At 36.7% G+C, this 17,062-nt stretch overlaps 1 protein-coding gene across 1 annotated transcript in view; it reads left to right on the plus strand.

Moving 5' to 3' along the window:
* The window catches only part of ptprfa (protein tyrosine phosphatase receptor type Fa), a 48,348-nt gene that overhangs the window by 17,424 nt on the left and 13,862 nt on the right, over nt 1-17,062 (plus strand). The window contains exons 6-17 of the mRNA XM_079244909.1: nt 4,957-5,226; nt 6,301-6,882; nt 7,942-8,078; nt 8,602-8,746; nt 8,880-9,073; nt 9,429-9,546; nt 10,297-10,878; nt 11,454-11,551; nt 12,603-12,859; nt 14,710-14,791; nt 15,687-15,890; nt 16,666-16,829. Of these exons, the coding sequence (XP_079101035.1) occupies nt 4,957-5,226; nt 6,301-6,882; nt 7,942-8,078; nt 8,602-8,746; nt 8,880-9,073; nt 9,429-9,546; nt 10,297-10,878; nt 11,454-11,551; nt 12,603-12,859; nt 14,710-14,791; nt 15,687-15,890; nt 16,666-16,829 (2,833 nt within the window). The remainder of the gene's footprint in view (nt 1-4,956; nt 5,227-6,300; nt 6,883-7,941; nt 8,079-8,601; nt 8,747-8,879; nt 9,074-9,428; nt 9,547-10,296; nt 10,879-11,453; nt 11,552-12,602; nt 12,860-14,709; nt 14,792-15,686; nt 15,891-16,665; nt 16,830-17,062) is intronic.

The following is a 17,062-nucleotide window of genomic DNA, read 5'->3' on the forward strand; positions in this document are numbered from 1 at the left end:
TTTTGACACAATTAATCATTCAATTTTAATGAAAAAGCTGGAACGATATGGCATAAGGGGAGTAGCTTGGCACTGGATCAAGAGTTATTTAACAGAGAGAGAACAGTTCGTGAAGATGGGTGATCATGAGTCAGAGAGACGTGGCATTGCTTGTGGAGTGCCGCAGGGGTCCATAGTTGGTCCAAAATTATTTATTTTATATATTAACGATATTTTTAATGTATCTAAAGCTTTAAAAATGATATTATTTGCAGATGACACAAATATCTTCTATTCCCATGACAATTATAGCACATTAATAAATATAATGAATAATGAATTAGAAAAAATAAAAAGATGGATGGATACTAATAAGCTATCACTAAATTTAGGCAAAACCAAAATGATTATTTTTGGTAATGTCATAAATCCTGAACTGGAAATAAAAATAAATGGTGTAACAATAGAAAAGGTGTTGGAAAACAAATTTTTAGGAATTATTATAGACAATAGATTGAATTGGAAGCCACACATCCAACACATACAGAATAGAATCTCCAAAAATATTGCAGTAATGAATAAAGTAAAATTTAATTTGGATTCCAAAGCCCTTTACTTGTTGTACTGCAGCCTTGTTTTGCCCTATATAAGTTATGGTGTGGAAATTTGGGGTAATAATTATAAGACTTCCCTACAATCAATTTTTAAACTTAAAAAAAGAGCAGTTAAAACCATTCATAAAGCTGGATTCTATGACCACACACACATACTATTTCTACAATCAAAATTATTTAAATTACATGACTTGGTAAACTTTTACACTGCACAGCTATTGTATAAGGCAAGTAAAAATGCATTACCAGCAAACATTCAAATTATGTTCAAAGAGAATGTAATAATTTCAAATACCCACCTGTTAGAACCACCAGAAAGAGTATGTGTGTGACTGTCTGCGGGGTTAGACTCTGGAACGGGTTGGGGAGAGAACTTAAGCAATGCTCTTCTATTTATCAATTTAAAGCTAAGTATAAAGCAATGATATTGATGAAATATAAGGCAGAGGAATATATGTAGGGTTATTTATAAGTATAATGTTGTTATAAGTGTGATGCTCAAGTATTCTTTCATTCATTCAAGACTACAGTATTGTTGTGATTATGTATGTAGTGGTGATGATGTTAATAGTTACATTTCCATACATGAATGGTCATGCACATTTTAAATATCAGATCAGGGCTGGCAAGTAGTGGATCGGTTGTCCAGAGGGCGCCCCCTACTGGCAGCTGACTCACCAAAACCTTGTTTATTTTAATGCACAGTATAGACTCAAAAACAGAGCGTGTTCCTGTTGTTGGGAGCTGTCTCCAATAACAGCAGGTTCATATTAATAGCCAACCTTTTTAAGGGACAATACACACAAGTTAATGAATTTGTTATTAACATAAACACCACTTAGAGAAATTGCTTAATACAATCTTTATGATTGTATTACAGTCTATTTATATTACAGTCTATTTACATATTGTTTTTGAGTGAAGATGAGTTATAACAATACTAAGTTATTCATTATTGTCCCTTACCATTGTTGGTAATAGTGAACTTAACATTGTTGGTATTAAGTCTTCTTAACTAATGTTGGTATTAAGTCATGTCGTTACTATTGTTTGGTATTACTCATGACCATTGTTGGTATTGTGTCGTGCATCCTTTGTATTGTAAGGTTTTGATTTGTGTTATCTAGGGGTGGGATTTAATAAGTTTTTCTTCTTCCCACTCCTTTTCGAGCTTATATATATATATATTTTTTTTTTCTGTTATGTATATGTACATCTTGGTATTGGTTTTGTTCATCTGCTCGAAATAAAGTTACTACTACTACTACTACTGTATATATATGTATATATATATATATGTATATTTATATGTATACGTATATATATATAGTTAGTCAGTTTTCCAGTTGAACTCCCAGTTGAACAACCTCCACTTCTATCTTCAAGATAGAAAGATAGATAGGCATTAGCTTAGTTCTCATTTTCCTAAAAATTCACTGTAATCTTTTTGTTTTGTTTGTGGTCTTACAGAGTTCCTTCTCCATAATTGCATAAAATCATTGAAAAGTTTACTGTTTATAGCTTCTGTCCAATGCTAATTCTTTCCAAAATTACAGTCATTTGCGTACTTTTGCAGATGACAGGTGTCTGAGGTGCATAGAGTGAGGAGAGTACTGTCTCCCGTGTTGCATCTGTGCAACTGATCAGCATCTCTCAACAACCTCTCATTCTAAGAAACTGTGGCTTATTTGTTAGGCAGTCATCAATGGGCAGTATTGAAAACAGACACTGGTGCTTTCTGGAGTTTCTCACATAACACTGCTGGTTAAATTGTGTTAAATCAGTTGAGAAATCAAAGAACACGATCCTCACTGTGCTGCCTAACTTGTCAAAATGAGAGTGGGTTCATTGAAGATGATAGATGATGGCATCTTCAGTCCTAGCCCCAGGACAGTAAAAAAACTAATGGATCTAGAAAGGTGTTGAGTTGCTTTCCAATAACAGTCTCTCTTTCATCATATGGGAGGTTGGAGGAACTGGTCTGTAGTCATGGAGGGCAGATGGATTCAATTTAGTAGATATCAGATAAAGGAAAGATGGAGAAAAGTAGGTTATAAAAAAGAAAAAAAGTTCACCATGAAACACAACTGAGTCATCATCACAAAATGGAAAGAATGTGGCACCACAACATACCTGTGCTGAGAGGGCTGTTGGTCTGAGGTCAGAGAGGGCTGTCACCTCAGACTAAGCAAGGAGGACATTCATCTGAATGGCATCAAAAAGACTAAAAGGTCACTAAAAGCTCCACAGCAGATACTGGTGTATATCTCTATAGGAAAGTTCACCTGTTCCCAGTGCTGGGCTTTATGGAAGAGTGGCTTGGACAAAAAACAATGTCTACAGAAACATAGAAGAGTCCTTAAACATCTAGAAGAAGGTCAGATCAGACTAATGTTAAACTTTTTAATCCTAAAAAAAAAAAACGCTTTGTCAGATTCAAACCCAACATCTATCTACATCCATTGTCACACTGAAGCACGCTGGTAGCAGCATTTTGCTGGAAGGATGTTTTTCTTCAGAAGGGACTGGGGAACTGCTCAGAACTGACAAATGCTGGATGGTGCTAAATATAGCAAAAATCTTGAAGAAAACCTGTGCCAGCCTTCAAAAATTTTTAGGCTGGGACAGTGGTTCACGCTCCTGCAGGACAATGACCCTAATTAGACCCCAACACTTCTGTGGTAAATAATAATAACATAACATAATATTTATGTTATGTGCTAGAAGTCAAAACCCAAACTCTGGGGGTTACGATGGGAGATGGATACATACTGCAAAGTCTCTCTCTCTTCATAAGCCCTTCATGAGCAAATGTCAGGAGGACTCATGGTTTCTCTTTTAAGTGTGTTATGATATCGCACACCTGAAACATTAAAGATCATGATGTTATCATTAACATTTAAAGGGTACATTTGTGATACTGAAAACCAGCTTTTCATGTTACTTCAAATTAGCCTCCACCATTTATCTGGGAAAAAAAATGCACTTGATATCTGGCAATGTAAATAAGAGAGATAAGATCTTCTCCCGACAATCCTTCCATCAAGCCTTTCTTGTTTAGTATTTTCAAATTTTACCCTTGTGAACTCAAACATTTAGCTGTAGTGTGATCTGTAGCTTTTGAATTTTCTCTTAATATCTTTTAATATCACATTGTCTGATATTGAGATGACTCTCCAATCCTGATACACGCATTCCAGAGAAAATTGGGAGGATTAGACTTATTGTTTCTGACGTAGTGAGATTGCAATCACAAAATGCTAAGAGAAGCACAAGGGTGATCACTTAATCACAGACTAATAAATTCAGTCCCTAAGGTTAAGGGTAATTCATGGAATGGAAAGTATAAGAAATTAAAATGTCATTCTAAATGATAAAAACTATTAGTTTTGTGTAAATTTGCCAAGTATATTATTTCAAATTATAATAAAGTAGTAATGCTCTCCAACTTTTGTTTTTTTTTTTACATTTATTTAGGTTGTATAATGATGTTCTTATAGGCCCTTTCTGTATTCAGCTGAAATAGAAAATTAACCCTTTCGTGCATAGTGGTGACTATAGTGGACACGTATTTACAATCTTTTTTTCTTGCATATTCATGACTGTAGATGGTACATTTGTAAATGAACCACTACAGGTGATTTTAGTGAGTCATCCAACACATTACCACTCACTGAAGAATAAATACATACTATAACCAAACATAAATGCATATAATGAAATTAGACAAGTTTGTCTTTCTGATAAATAGGAAAAGAAAATCATACAGCTATATTTTATCAAATATTCACATATTATACTTATGGTTATATATTAGTTTATAAATATTTTATAGAAACATAAATACATATATATAAATATATATATATATACAAAATGAATAGGAAATATTACTAATAAACAAAAAAAAATACCAGCTCTAACATTTGTAGAGCTAAAATGCATGTTTTTGCATAAAGGGTTAAAGGCAAGAAAATTCAGTATAACAAGAATTAACAGCATAATTTATGAAGACTCCACCAGCCTACTGAGAAAGCTTAGACTAGGAGGCATTGCCTGTCACCTGTTAACTTAAGTTCTGTGAATAACAACAACATTTTAGGGGGGTAGCACAGAATAATAGCATCTCAACATTTTGAGCAAGTAAGAATCAGTAGTTAGACCAACACACCAACACAGAAAAACGAGGAAACAAAGGTTTTATTATAGTGAGCCTGGATTTTTTTCTTTTCTTTTTTTTTTCTTTTCTTTCTAATCCTTTTAAGTACATTGATGCATTGTACATGTTAGGGCAGTAAACAATAAGTAAGCCTATTAGTCTTACATATGTGTCCTTTCACACCTCCTCTCTTTACCACTGTAGTTCGACGTGTTCCTCCACGTTTTTCCATCCCACCCACCAATCATGAGGTGATGCCTGGTGGCAGTGTCAACCTGACCTGTGTGGCAGTTGGTGCACCAATGCCTCATATCAAATGGGTGAGGGGGGAAGTAGAGCTGTCCCAGACGGATGAAATGCCCATTGGCCGCAACGTCCTGGAGCTCACCAACATCCATCAATCTGACAACTACACCTGTGTGGCTATCTCTTCCCTGGGCATGATTGAGACCACAGCCCAAATCACTGTCAAAGGTCAGAAACACAGCATGCTGAGTAAGAATGCCTGAATCAGAAGTGATGTAATATCTGAGAAGCAAAGTAGAAAAATATTATGAGTACTGTATTATGTTTTTACTGAAGTAGGAAAGTCACTTCCACCCCTCCTTCTGTGTTTAAGACTCTGTGTGCTGTTTTCAATTCCAGTCACACTGACCTTTAACTCAGTTTGCATTTTTTACTTGCTTGATTTGTTTTACTTCTAAATTTAATTTGCAGGATTTTAAAATGACTGCTTTTCTGTTTAAATTTAAGCTTAAAACAGAATCCTTGTGTTTTGGATGGGATTGTGTAAACAAAAATCTGATTAGAACTTTTTTCGGTCACAACCTGAGCATGTTTGTAGGGGAGAAAACTAAAAGTGGTTTCCAGGGATAATATTTCAGTTTAGTGAACTGTTTATAACCATATAGATGGAGTTGGGGAACAAAGTTTTCATATTCATTCATTTTCTTAACCGCTTAGCCCAATTAGGGTTCACAGTGAAGCTGGAGCCAGTCAGTTTCCCAGTCCATCACAGAGAGACAAACACCCATTTACACCCACACTCCCTCTGAGGGCTCTGAGGACTATTTAGAGTAAGCAATTAACCTGACATGCATGTCTTTGGACAGTGGAAGGATCTAGAGAGAACATGCTAATTCCACACAGAAAGGCCGCCAATCAAACCTCCTCCAGCCGAGGCTTGAACCAGCAATCTTCTTGCTGTGAGGCCATAGTGCTAACAACTATGCCACCATGTAGCCCATATAGTTTATATATTTGTAATTTTTTAAAAATTTACTTGGATTTTTTCTACCTACTCAACATTCACTGAGGAACATTCATTTCTCTTTCCTAATATCAAAATATTCTTGACCAAAATACAGATACCTACATGTCCTCCCAATAATTCAACGTCAGCATCTGACTGAGTGCACTGTATGGCTGCTAATTTGATAAGTGTATTAAAAATGTGAGATTGGTTGAATGGAACTTATTTTGTAAATAATGATGAATGGTCAACAAGTTGTTTGACTGACTTTTTTGTCTGTGTCTACCCTCCAACAGCTCTTCCCAAGATGCCTTCCTCCCTCATTGTGACAGAAACCACAGCCACCAGCGTCACTCTGACTTGGGACTCGGGGAATCCTGAGTCTGTGTCCTACTATGTGATTCAGTACCGTGCCAAACTCTCAGAAAACGGTTTCCAGGAAGTAGATGGTGTAGCCACAACCCGGTACAGCATTGGTGGTCTCAGCCCCTTCTCTGAATATGAGTTTCGTGTCATGGCTGTGAATAATGTGGGCCGGGGGCCTCCAAGCAGTATTGTGGAAACCCGTACAAGTGAGCAGGCACCATCATCACCACCTCTTCATGTTCAGGCACGCATGCTGAGCTCCAGCACCATGCTTGTGCAGTGGGAACCTCCAGAAGAGCCCAATGGCCAAATCCAAGGCTATCGGGTCTACTACAGCTCTGAGCCCAATGACCCACTCAGTGTGTGGCAGATACACAACACTGACAACAGCCAGTTAACCACCATCTCAGGTTTGATAGCAGATATCACCTACAACCTGAGGGTGTTGGGCTTCACTTCTGTGGGGGACGGGCCACCGTCTGATGTTGTATGGATCAAAACCAAACAAGGAGGTAACAACAAACTCACTGGACCGCTATAGGCAATTAAAGTTGTCAAAGGCACTTCATAGCTCATGCTTTTGCTGGATAATTTATAGGTTTTTCCTGAAAAAAAAAACCAAAATGCCACTCAGAACACCATTAAATCCATTATTAGGAACTGAGCAATTGTATCATTCCCGTTGACATTGCCTTTCGTGCATTGCAGGCTCTAGTCTTTAAACATTTGAAGTATTAGATGTCCATCACTATAGTGTGTAAAGATGCAGCATCACATGATAAAAACATTCAAATTCATTGTGCATGGATGAGTACATTGATTTAGCAGGTGTATTTATCAAAAGTGACTTAAACTGTGGAACATGAAGTACAAAATAGTCAATAATAGACTGAATGAGTTCAGAGGAGGTCTTAAGTATGACTTACCTCTTGAGAGTGATCATAACAATGGAAGCCTACAGAGGTCAGTTCAGGTCAGTGAAGAAAATAACAATGATAATTTAATCCATACTTACGATTTATAAACATGCTTATTGTTAATTATCAGTGCTCTAAATTAATAACCCAAATTACTGATACAGGGTTATTTAGTTTTTCCACATTGTACTGCTTTCTTTAATCTACTGAATTCACTCAGAAAGATTAAAATTATTACTTATTAGTTATATCTTATGAGCGTTTAACTATATGATCGATTAACTGGATGTGACTTTATACTTTTTGTCTCATTTATTATCCTGGACACATATTACTATCAGCCTTGAACTCACAAATGCAAAGTTTGCAGGAGATTAACTGTTCTGACAAAAGCAGATGCATGATATGAATTTATTTATTCAAATGACCATAGTCCTAAATACAGTCCAGCACGTGTTGTTTTATTTATGATGGCATCCATTTAGTTGTGGATCAGTTTTGTTTCTTATTATTTATTCAATATTCAGCTTTTCCATGTCTAACATTTCCTAATCACATCTGGGTTCATTTGCTCTGCATTTCAACCTCTGTATACATCCTCCATGGTATCTGTCATTGTCCTTCAGTCACTTTATCTCATGTTTATCCTTTCAGTTCCAGCTCAGCTGTCTGCTGTCGAAGCTGAAGCCGAGCTGGACACGCGCATAATGTTGTCATGGCATTGGCCCACCAAAGACCCCATTATTGGTTTTGATCTGCTTTACTGGGAAGCCAACAATCCTGCAGAAAAGGTACAAAGCACCTTTATAGAATGTTCTGAATGTGAGATGTGCTTATAATAATATGTAGCTGGACTTTTTCATTATCATTTCATACTTGTTTGGAAACTGGCTTGATGATATCACAACTAAAAACCCCTTTGTCCTAATTTTATTAGTTTGCTTTTGCTGTTTGCCTCTTCATCAACCCTTTTACATTTCTTGTCATTTTATGTTCCAGCTCTCAGAACAACCGATGTTAATCAGTTTTTGATATTGTCATGAAACTTTTTTTTTAAAAACGTCACCATTTTTCATTGTTACATCTTGCAAACTTTTTTTCCAGGGATCTTGAAAGGTAATGTGTTCAGCATGTAAGAAAGCGTACATGTTTCCTCTCTCCTCTTTTTATCCCTTTTTTATTACATAATAATGACCGTTGCTGATGTTGCATCATAAATTAAGCTAAAACTCTGAAGTATGCTAAAACCTTTCCACCGCTTTTAATATGGGTACATTTGTGTTTGTGTTATTACTTTTTTTCATCTCTTCCCAGCATCACGTGACTTTTGAAGCGGCAGGCTCCTACGCAGTTGATGGTCTTAAGCCAGACACGTTATACTCATTTTCACTGGCAGCACGATCTGAGATGGGTTTGGGGGTTTTTACTCAACCTATTGAAGCTAGGACCGCCAAAACCAGTAAGCATGCCAGCATGTCACACTTACACATGAGCATGAGGTTATTTGCTCTGATTTATGTTAAATTAGCATCCATCACATTAAAGTCTAACGTTCACTTAAGTTTACGTTTTGTGCTGTGATGTGCTTTCAGTGCCTGGAGCTCCTCCCAGAAAGGTGGCGGCAGAAGCCCTCAACTCCACCACCATCAAAGTGACATGGAGGCCTCCCCTGACAGTGAAACAACATGGCCAGATCCAAGGCTATCAGCTGATCTGCTCCAGGCTGCAGAATAGCATGCCTCATGGGCAGCCGATCCTCATGGATATTTCCAACCATGAAACGCAGGTACTGGTATGTTCCCTCATGAGTCCAGATCAAAGATGGTTTTTGAACTAAGCATTCATGATAGGGTCATTCTTTTCAGGAACTTGTGACTTGGTTGTATTTTTTATCTATTTATTACATTACAAATGTGACTCATTATATAATTTGCATGAAAATTTAATCAAATTGTTACATTGTAACATGTGGTCCCAACATTGTTTGATTGGAACTTTAGGGTGTAATACAGGTGCAAGTTATGGTGTTACTTTTATCAGCATATAGAGATATTTTACAGAGTATTACTGAATTGCGTGTGTGTTCCCATTCAACATTTTGTCCCCCTTCTCTTTCCTCTTTGTGTTTCTGTAATGTGTAGGAAGCTATTATAACTGGTCTGCTCCCAGAGACGACATATTCAGTGACTCTAGCTGCTCACACCACAAAGGGTGATGGAGCTCGCAGCAAGGCCAGGGTAGTCTCTACTACAGGAGCAGGTGATTTCATTATGTATACACAGTATAAGACCATTTAAAATGAAAGGAATGGTGGGAGATCCTGGAAAAAATGGTTTGAGCAGCATACATTTTAAATATACACAATTCAATTCTCTTCCAATCCCAAATTTGGCATTACCTTGGCAAGAGAAGCTGATTTTTGGCAAATAGGTGTTTTGTCACAACTGTGAAGATAATACACCAAAAATAACTTTATCCTCCTTATTTTTGAAGATACTGAAAAATTTGCAGCCTTACATTTAGAGTAGGATGACCCAAGCTAGCCAAGCTCTGGCTCCCACTTTGAAGCCTCTGCATGTGTTCCAAGCCTCTGAGAGTGCACGATTCGTGCACAAAGAGGGGTACACACTGAGGTTGAGAGTGGAGAGACAAATGGCATTTGAGTTTGATCGATATATCACCATCCAAAAGTTTTTTCAGTTCTGTCCATTCCACAGATGACTAATTTTGTGTGTGTTTGTGTGTGTGTGTGTTATAGATTGTAATTAATTGGCTGAAGTTGGGATGTGAAAGAGATTTTAAGCAATACAGTAAAAACTGCTCCTGGAATACATCTCCTACTCTGCCTTTAATGTTGTTTATAGATTAGGACAATTATTATTATAATATCATATTAATTATCTCTTATAATGATATATTATCTCCATTGTTTTGCTGTCAACATTGTCATGGAAACTAAAGTTGGCCTAGATAGTTTAAGTGTTTCTAAAGCTAAATTTTGTGCTGCAGTGTCTGGAAAACCCACTATGATGATCAGTACCATGATGGGGAATACGGCTCTGATCCAATGGCAGCCTCCAAAAGAAACTGTGGGAGAGCATTTAGGATACCAACTGCAGTATAAGAGAGCTGACGAGGAAAGTTTCACTGTCAAAGACTTCAGAAAAACAGATGATCATTTCACAGTCACTGGCCTCCACAAGGGAGCCACTTACGTCTTCAAACTGTGTGCTAAAAACAGAGCTGGTGCCGGGCAGGAATATATAAAAGAGATAAGCACCCCTGAAGACATACCCAGCAGCTACCCTCAGAATCTAAGTGTGGTAGGCTTAACTTCCACTTCCACAAAGCTTGCTTGGGAACCTCCTCCACTGGCTGAGAGAAATGGAAAGATCATAAAGTATGAAGTTGTGTGTAGAGATATTAATGGCCAGCACAACAGCACAAACAGTACCACGGACACACAGATGGTAGTCCAGGGCTTGCAACCTGACACAACATATGACATAAGAGTTCAAGCTTTCACCCGCAAAGGAGGAGGACCTCTCAGCCCCAGTGTCCAAATCAGGACAATGTCCACTTCTATGCCAGGTGAGATTCCCAAACTGTTGTTACGTTTGATGTGTTATGGAAGTTAGAAAATTACAAACATTTTATTATCTTGTGTACAGAAAAGCACTTATGCCCAAATTTTTGCTTTGGGACATTTTCACAAGCAGCTCACTCACGTCAGCAGACACAGCACATTTGCTCTTAAAATAAGATCAGCAGAAAAGTGAAAAAAGTAGACAGGATATAAATTATTGAGACGTCCTATCAGAGTGGAAGTTATAACCTTGGGACTTTTTCTTTTATTGTGTCAGACACCTTAAGGAAGCAAAACATTCCTCTAGCTCCCTTTTGACAAGGATTGGCTGATAAATGAAAATAATTTCAAGTGATGACCTCATTACATATTTGCCATTTGTTGTATTTCATGGTTCTAACCTCATTATTACTAAACAGAAATCAGCTATAAAAAAAAAATCCTTGAAAAATGTTAAATGTTGGATTGATAGATTGTTTCTTTTCTTTTTTCTAAATTCATTTTTCAATTTTGAATAATGATAGTCATATAATTGTACAATCAAAGTTCCCACCTAATAATCACCCAAATCTTTTCTTAGTCTTTACCAAGAATTTTGGAGCAAAGACTGTGATGAAAACCTCAGTCCTGCTGACCTGGGAAGTCCCAGAAACTTACGAATCTCCACTACCTCTGAAGGTGAGATTGACACACTCCTTCATTCAGACAGCAAAAAAAAGACAATACAAGCAATAAAGATAGTTTGGTTCATGGAATAAAATCACCACAATCCTACTTTTTTGTGTAGTTTATTTTTTTTGTGGATCCATTTTCTAAATGTCTACAAGACCATTGTGATATTGCTTAATGTACAGTTGTTCTTAATGAGTCCTGATCGAGTGGTTGCTTGTGGTAGTCAGGACATTAGTAGATACACAACTGCTGCATTTTGTAAGGGTGCAGCAGTGGTGATGTCCTAAGTACAGGCTGAGCAAGGCAGGATGCAGACAGAATGTAGGAGTAATTTTTAATCTGAGATTAAATACTAACAAGGAAAGCTAATTGGTAAACATGATGTAACAAGACAGGACATAACAAGACATAACAATGAACTGGCAAGGAAGAACTGGACCGGGGTATAAATACACTAAGGATAACAAACAAGAAACAGGATAAGTTGGCTAAACAAACCAGCTGATGACAGGAAGCAGAAAACAAAGCGGAACACACAAGGGGAAATCTACAAAATAAGACAAGACAGAACTCAAACAGAGCAGACCAACAAAACCCCAGGGGGGTCCAGCTCTGGTTCTCGACGGCCATATTTCTGTAGGTTTTCTATGTCTCCTATGTTCCTACACACTTGCCTTAAATCAATGAGTCAATGGGTCCATTTCTTTTGAGTCAGTTATGTTGGAGCATTGATGCATTGAAGAGTTGTAGGATTGTGGCTCCCAGGAACCGACTTTGGACACCCCTGACCTAAACCCACAGACCGTGACACATTCTACATTACTTTAGTTTTTTACTATAGAAAGAAAAATCACAAACATTTGGAAACAATCAACTTTAAGCACTTTTAAAAACACAATGAAAATATAAAAAACTGGAATAGCTCATACTTTATTTACACATCAGCCATAACATTACAGCCACTAACAGGTGAGCTCTAAGCTTACTTTCTGACATTGCTCTTAAGCCAAATGTCTGTGTAGATGAACACCCACTTCATTCACTTGACTGTTTTCAGATTTTGTACAACCAACAAAGTGTGGAGGTCCAAGGCAGCCTGAAGAAAAAACTGATTACACAGCTTCATCCCGACACTGATTATTCCTTTGTGCTCATGAGCCGAGAAAATGGTGCTGGTGGCCTCCAGCAGCAGGTTTCCATCCGAACAGCTCCAGACCTGCTTACTATGAAACCTACTCTATACCAACCTGATGTGGATGATGATGGGAAAGTGACTGTGATGCTGCCTAAAGTCCCTAATGAAGCCCAATTTAGGTTTGTATACTTTATTTGTGTAAAAATAAGACTGAGAGGAAATATACTAGATCTTAGAATGAATAATCATAAAATCCCATAAAAACATCTTTTTGTTAATTTTTTGTCTAAGTTGGACTCTAAAATTGATTTGATCTTATTTATGAATATATTAAAAGGTCTGCATGGTCTCTCAACATTCCCACATTTCTCACCATCCTGTCTTCTGTAACACTGGGTCATTTTTAATCAGGAGAATCAAACTGTTCAAAACCATCACAATGTTTTAAAAAAAATGACATTTCACTTAATGGATCCTGACCAAATGATGGAATGAAAATGGTACCACTTCATGATGGATTGAACTGGATAATACTGGACATGAAGATGGTCTCTGATCCTTTTCTCCTAAATGTATTCTAAATTTCAATTAATAAGTTCCACTTAGGAATAAATTAGTGTCAGTCGGAATCTAATCAATTATCCAGATTCAGGTATTTATTATTTCCTTCCAATCTTTCTACCATGTTAACATAATGAAACGGATAGTTAAATAGTTCATTTGCTGCCATATCTATTTCCCCAACCTTTCATCTCCAATCTCCTTTACAGTTTACCATAAAATGTGATGAAACTGCTTCATGCCTATATTTCCTATTTATGCTTGATTCTCTGCTTTTATTTACTGCCAGTGTTTAATAAATATTTGGCTTACTGTAACTGGTCATGGTGCGTGTTTCATATGCAAAAAAAGTTCACTTCAGATGTTTGACAGCATTGAAATAGTGTCTTGAGACTCATTTATTTAATGATATAGATTAGGTGATTTAGACTCAGAATAAATGGCCATGGCTTATGAAATATTATTAATTAATTTTAATGTTAATGTGTAATACTAACCATGATAGACCTCAGTAACTCACCCATCAATAGCTGTGTAAAGATACAAGGATCTACATCAATACAGTGACTCATTGATCTCTGCATCATGAGCATCAATCCTGATTGAAGGACAGTAACAACTTGGAAGCTGCTCTTAAGAAAAAACACATGGGATTGTTAGCATTTGGCTTGTTCTGACAACAAATTTTCATTTGTTGAGAAACATGCCAATATCCAAAGGTGTGATGTTTAACCAAGATAAGGGTAGTTTTGATTTTATTAACTAACTAATTTATGAATAAAATTATATTTTGATATTTGGTTACTTTATATGACCTAAGCAAAAATTAACCCTGAATTTAATTAAGACAAAAATCATTTTGTAGCACCATTACCATATAATGCAAACTGGCTGCATTTCTGCAAACTTGAACCAAGTCATGTATTTGATGATTTTGTAACAGTTTTGAAAACTTTAAATGTTCTATAGACTGGATGGAAATTTATGACCCAGTGTTTGAGGGGACTGTATAATGGGAAAAGTGGATATTTATGAATAACAAAAAAAAACATATTGACCATGTAAACCACAAAGAGCCATGTAAATATGCATGTATCTGTCTATATAAATCTTTGTGTGTTTCTCTGGTTTACTTGTCTTGTTTTAGATGTGTCAAAACACAGCAGTATTTGGGACAATTTTCAAATCAATGTAAATTCCATTATATTTATATTGACAACCATGCCGATTTTAATTTGGGTAATATTATTACTGTTAGTTGCACTCCCATTGTACTTACTCCTACGGCAGCCATAACTCAGGTTAAATAATCATTGGGATGTAAATGCAGTAGAAAAAACACTACATATTGTATGTAAAGTGTATTTATGAACAAAGAAATGAGAGGCACACTTGTAAAACTTCAACAAGATTAAAAAGGTAATACATGAAGTGGAACATTAACCCTATTCAGCTGTGTTTACTGCAGGTGGTACTACATCGTGGTTGTCCCTGAAACCCCAGCTTCTCTAATTAGGTGGGAAAATCCTGAAGATGTGGACCTGCATGAGGTATGAGCATAATTAGCTTAGTTTAGCTGATTGAAGTCACAGTAAAAATAAGTTACAGCATGAGGTTTATCTTTAACCTTTCAACTTTAACTTTGCAGACTGGAGAAGAGCTTAGTGTTTTTTTCTCATTGTTTTAGAGCTCAGGATAAAAGCCTTTAATGCATTTAGTGGAGTTGAGTTTGAAAGTATGAAAATTTTTTCAAACTGTACATATTAGTTTATCCTGCTGATTATTGCTCTTAAATAATCCACTAAATAGATCACATTATTCAGATAAAAAGCCATCCTTGAATAAAAAGATCTGTTTTTTTTTCTTATTTTTAAGAAAACTGTTTTTTGGTTTATTTTAAAAGAGCCAATGAACAACATATGCCATCTCAATGTCTTTTTTTAATCACGAGCCCAATTCAGCTTTATTTGTACAGCACTACTTCACAACGGTGCCACATAGGCACATTCATTAAAACCAATTTATAATAAATAGCCTAGTTAAGGAAAACCAACTGATTGCATCAAATCTTGTCTTCGATCCAATTCATCCAAAGCTACATGAGTTGACAGTGGAAAGAAAAAAAATACATTTAACAGGAAGAAAAACCCGCCAGCAGAACCCTCAGGGAGGTCAGCCATCTGCTTTAACCGTTTTAATTAATTTACACGGAGAATGAAAACATGAATTAAATCTGATTCTAATCCAATTAGTAACTGATTCACTCCAATTTCTTTAGTCTAATTTAATAATATTCAATCCAAATGAGTCCATCTTATTACATCTGTTGTCATAGAATATTTTATTATATTTTGTGTATAATCTGCATACTCTGTTCTCATCTTGAACGAGGAAGAAAATTCAAGATTATTTTGCCGAAGTCTGATTGTGTTGTTTCCCTGACAGCTTCTAGAGGTCGGTGCAGATGTCGATCTGCAGAAACAGAGCCAAGATTTCCTGCAGCCCTACATCGCTGCTAAGCTGGATGCTCTGCCAGAAGTCTTCATTCTAGGCGATGAAATGAAATACAACGGCTACTACAACAAACTTCTATTTGTCCAGCAGAAGTACCGCTGTTTTCTTTTGGCTGACCTGATGGATCACAAGTCTGTGAGTAGCTTCTATGCATGTATAAAGGCACAAGGATTATAGGTTACTACATTACTTGTGTGTCGTGCAGCTCAGACAGTTTTTACACGTTCTAGGGTGGTACTATTATTCTTACTGTTAGGATAAAAAAGCATAGATGAAACAAGATAATCAGTCTTCATTCATTCATTTTCTGAACCGCTTAACCCAATTCAGGGTCGCGGGGAAGCTGGAGCCTATCCCAGCTGGCTTTGGGCAACAGGCAGGGTACGCCCTGGACAGCTCGCCAGTCCATCGCAGGGCCGATAATCAGTCTTGAACAAGTTAAAGATTAGGCTTGTTCTACAACTTCGCTTCACTACTGCTCCAAAAAAATCCCCCCAAAAAAAGAAGATATGATGTTTGGGGCTTTACTTTTCTGTTGTATGTGCTTACAATCTCCTTTCAATCTCAAATAAACATTTATAGTTTTACCTCCTTATCTTGGCTCTACAAATTCACAGAAATTCCAACATGATCTATCCAGAAAGATTTAAGCTAAAGCAGCCCGCTGCGACTGATAACTGTTCACTTACCCAGTTTATTGTACTTATGATATGCAAGTTTAAAAAATTTTGTAATTAATTTGCATGTTGGATTTTATGTTAATGTTATACAAAAAATAGTTCCGTTTGGTGAGCTAAAACTAGAAACAGAGATGAATAGTAGGCTTAGGTATAATCTGGCAATAGTTACCCTGTTTTGTATTATGCTGTATACACTTATTCTTTTTGCCTCATCTTCCTCTTCTTTAAAGCAAAGGACAGTTGCAACCAGCCCGTTCTCTGAAACTTTCATGGTAAAGCACAGTGGGGTGATCAGACATCCTCAGGAGGATCCAGAGATGCTGTGGGTGATGGGCCCAGTGCTCGCTGTCATCGTAATTATTATTATAGTTATCGCTATTTTACTCTTCAAGAGGTGAGCCTTAAACAACAAACACCAGACATTTTAACAACACATGGTTGATGTTTAAGCTGTGATGTTTTTATATATTTAACCCAACATTTGAACTGCCTTGACACTGTCAAATCCGCTTCGATTCTTTGGGACCTAAACAGTACTTACCTGTTTGATTAGGTTATAGTTAGCAACCGTAGTTTGTGCAATACTACCGTTTGTTTTAAAAATGATTAAAATCACTCTTTGATGTC

This window comes from Telmatherina bonti (assembly GCF_933228915.1).
Source record: "Telmatherina bonti genome assembly, chromosome: 8".
Classification (NCBI taxonomy): Eukaryota; Metazoa; Chordata; class Actinopteri; order Atheriniformes; family Telmatherinidae; genus Telmatherina; species Telmatherina bonti.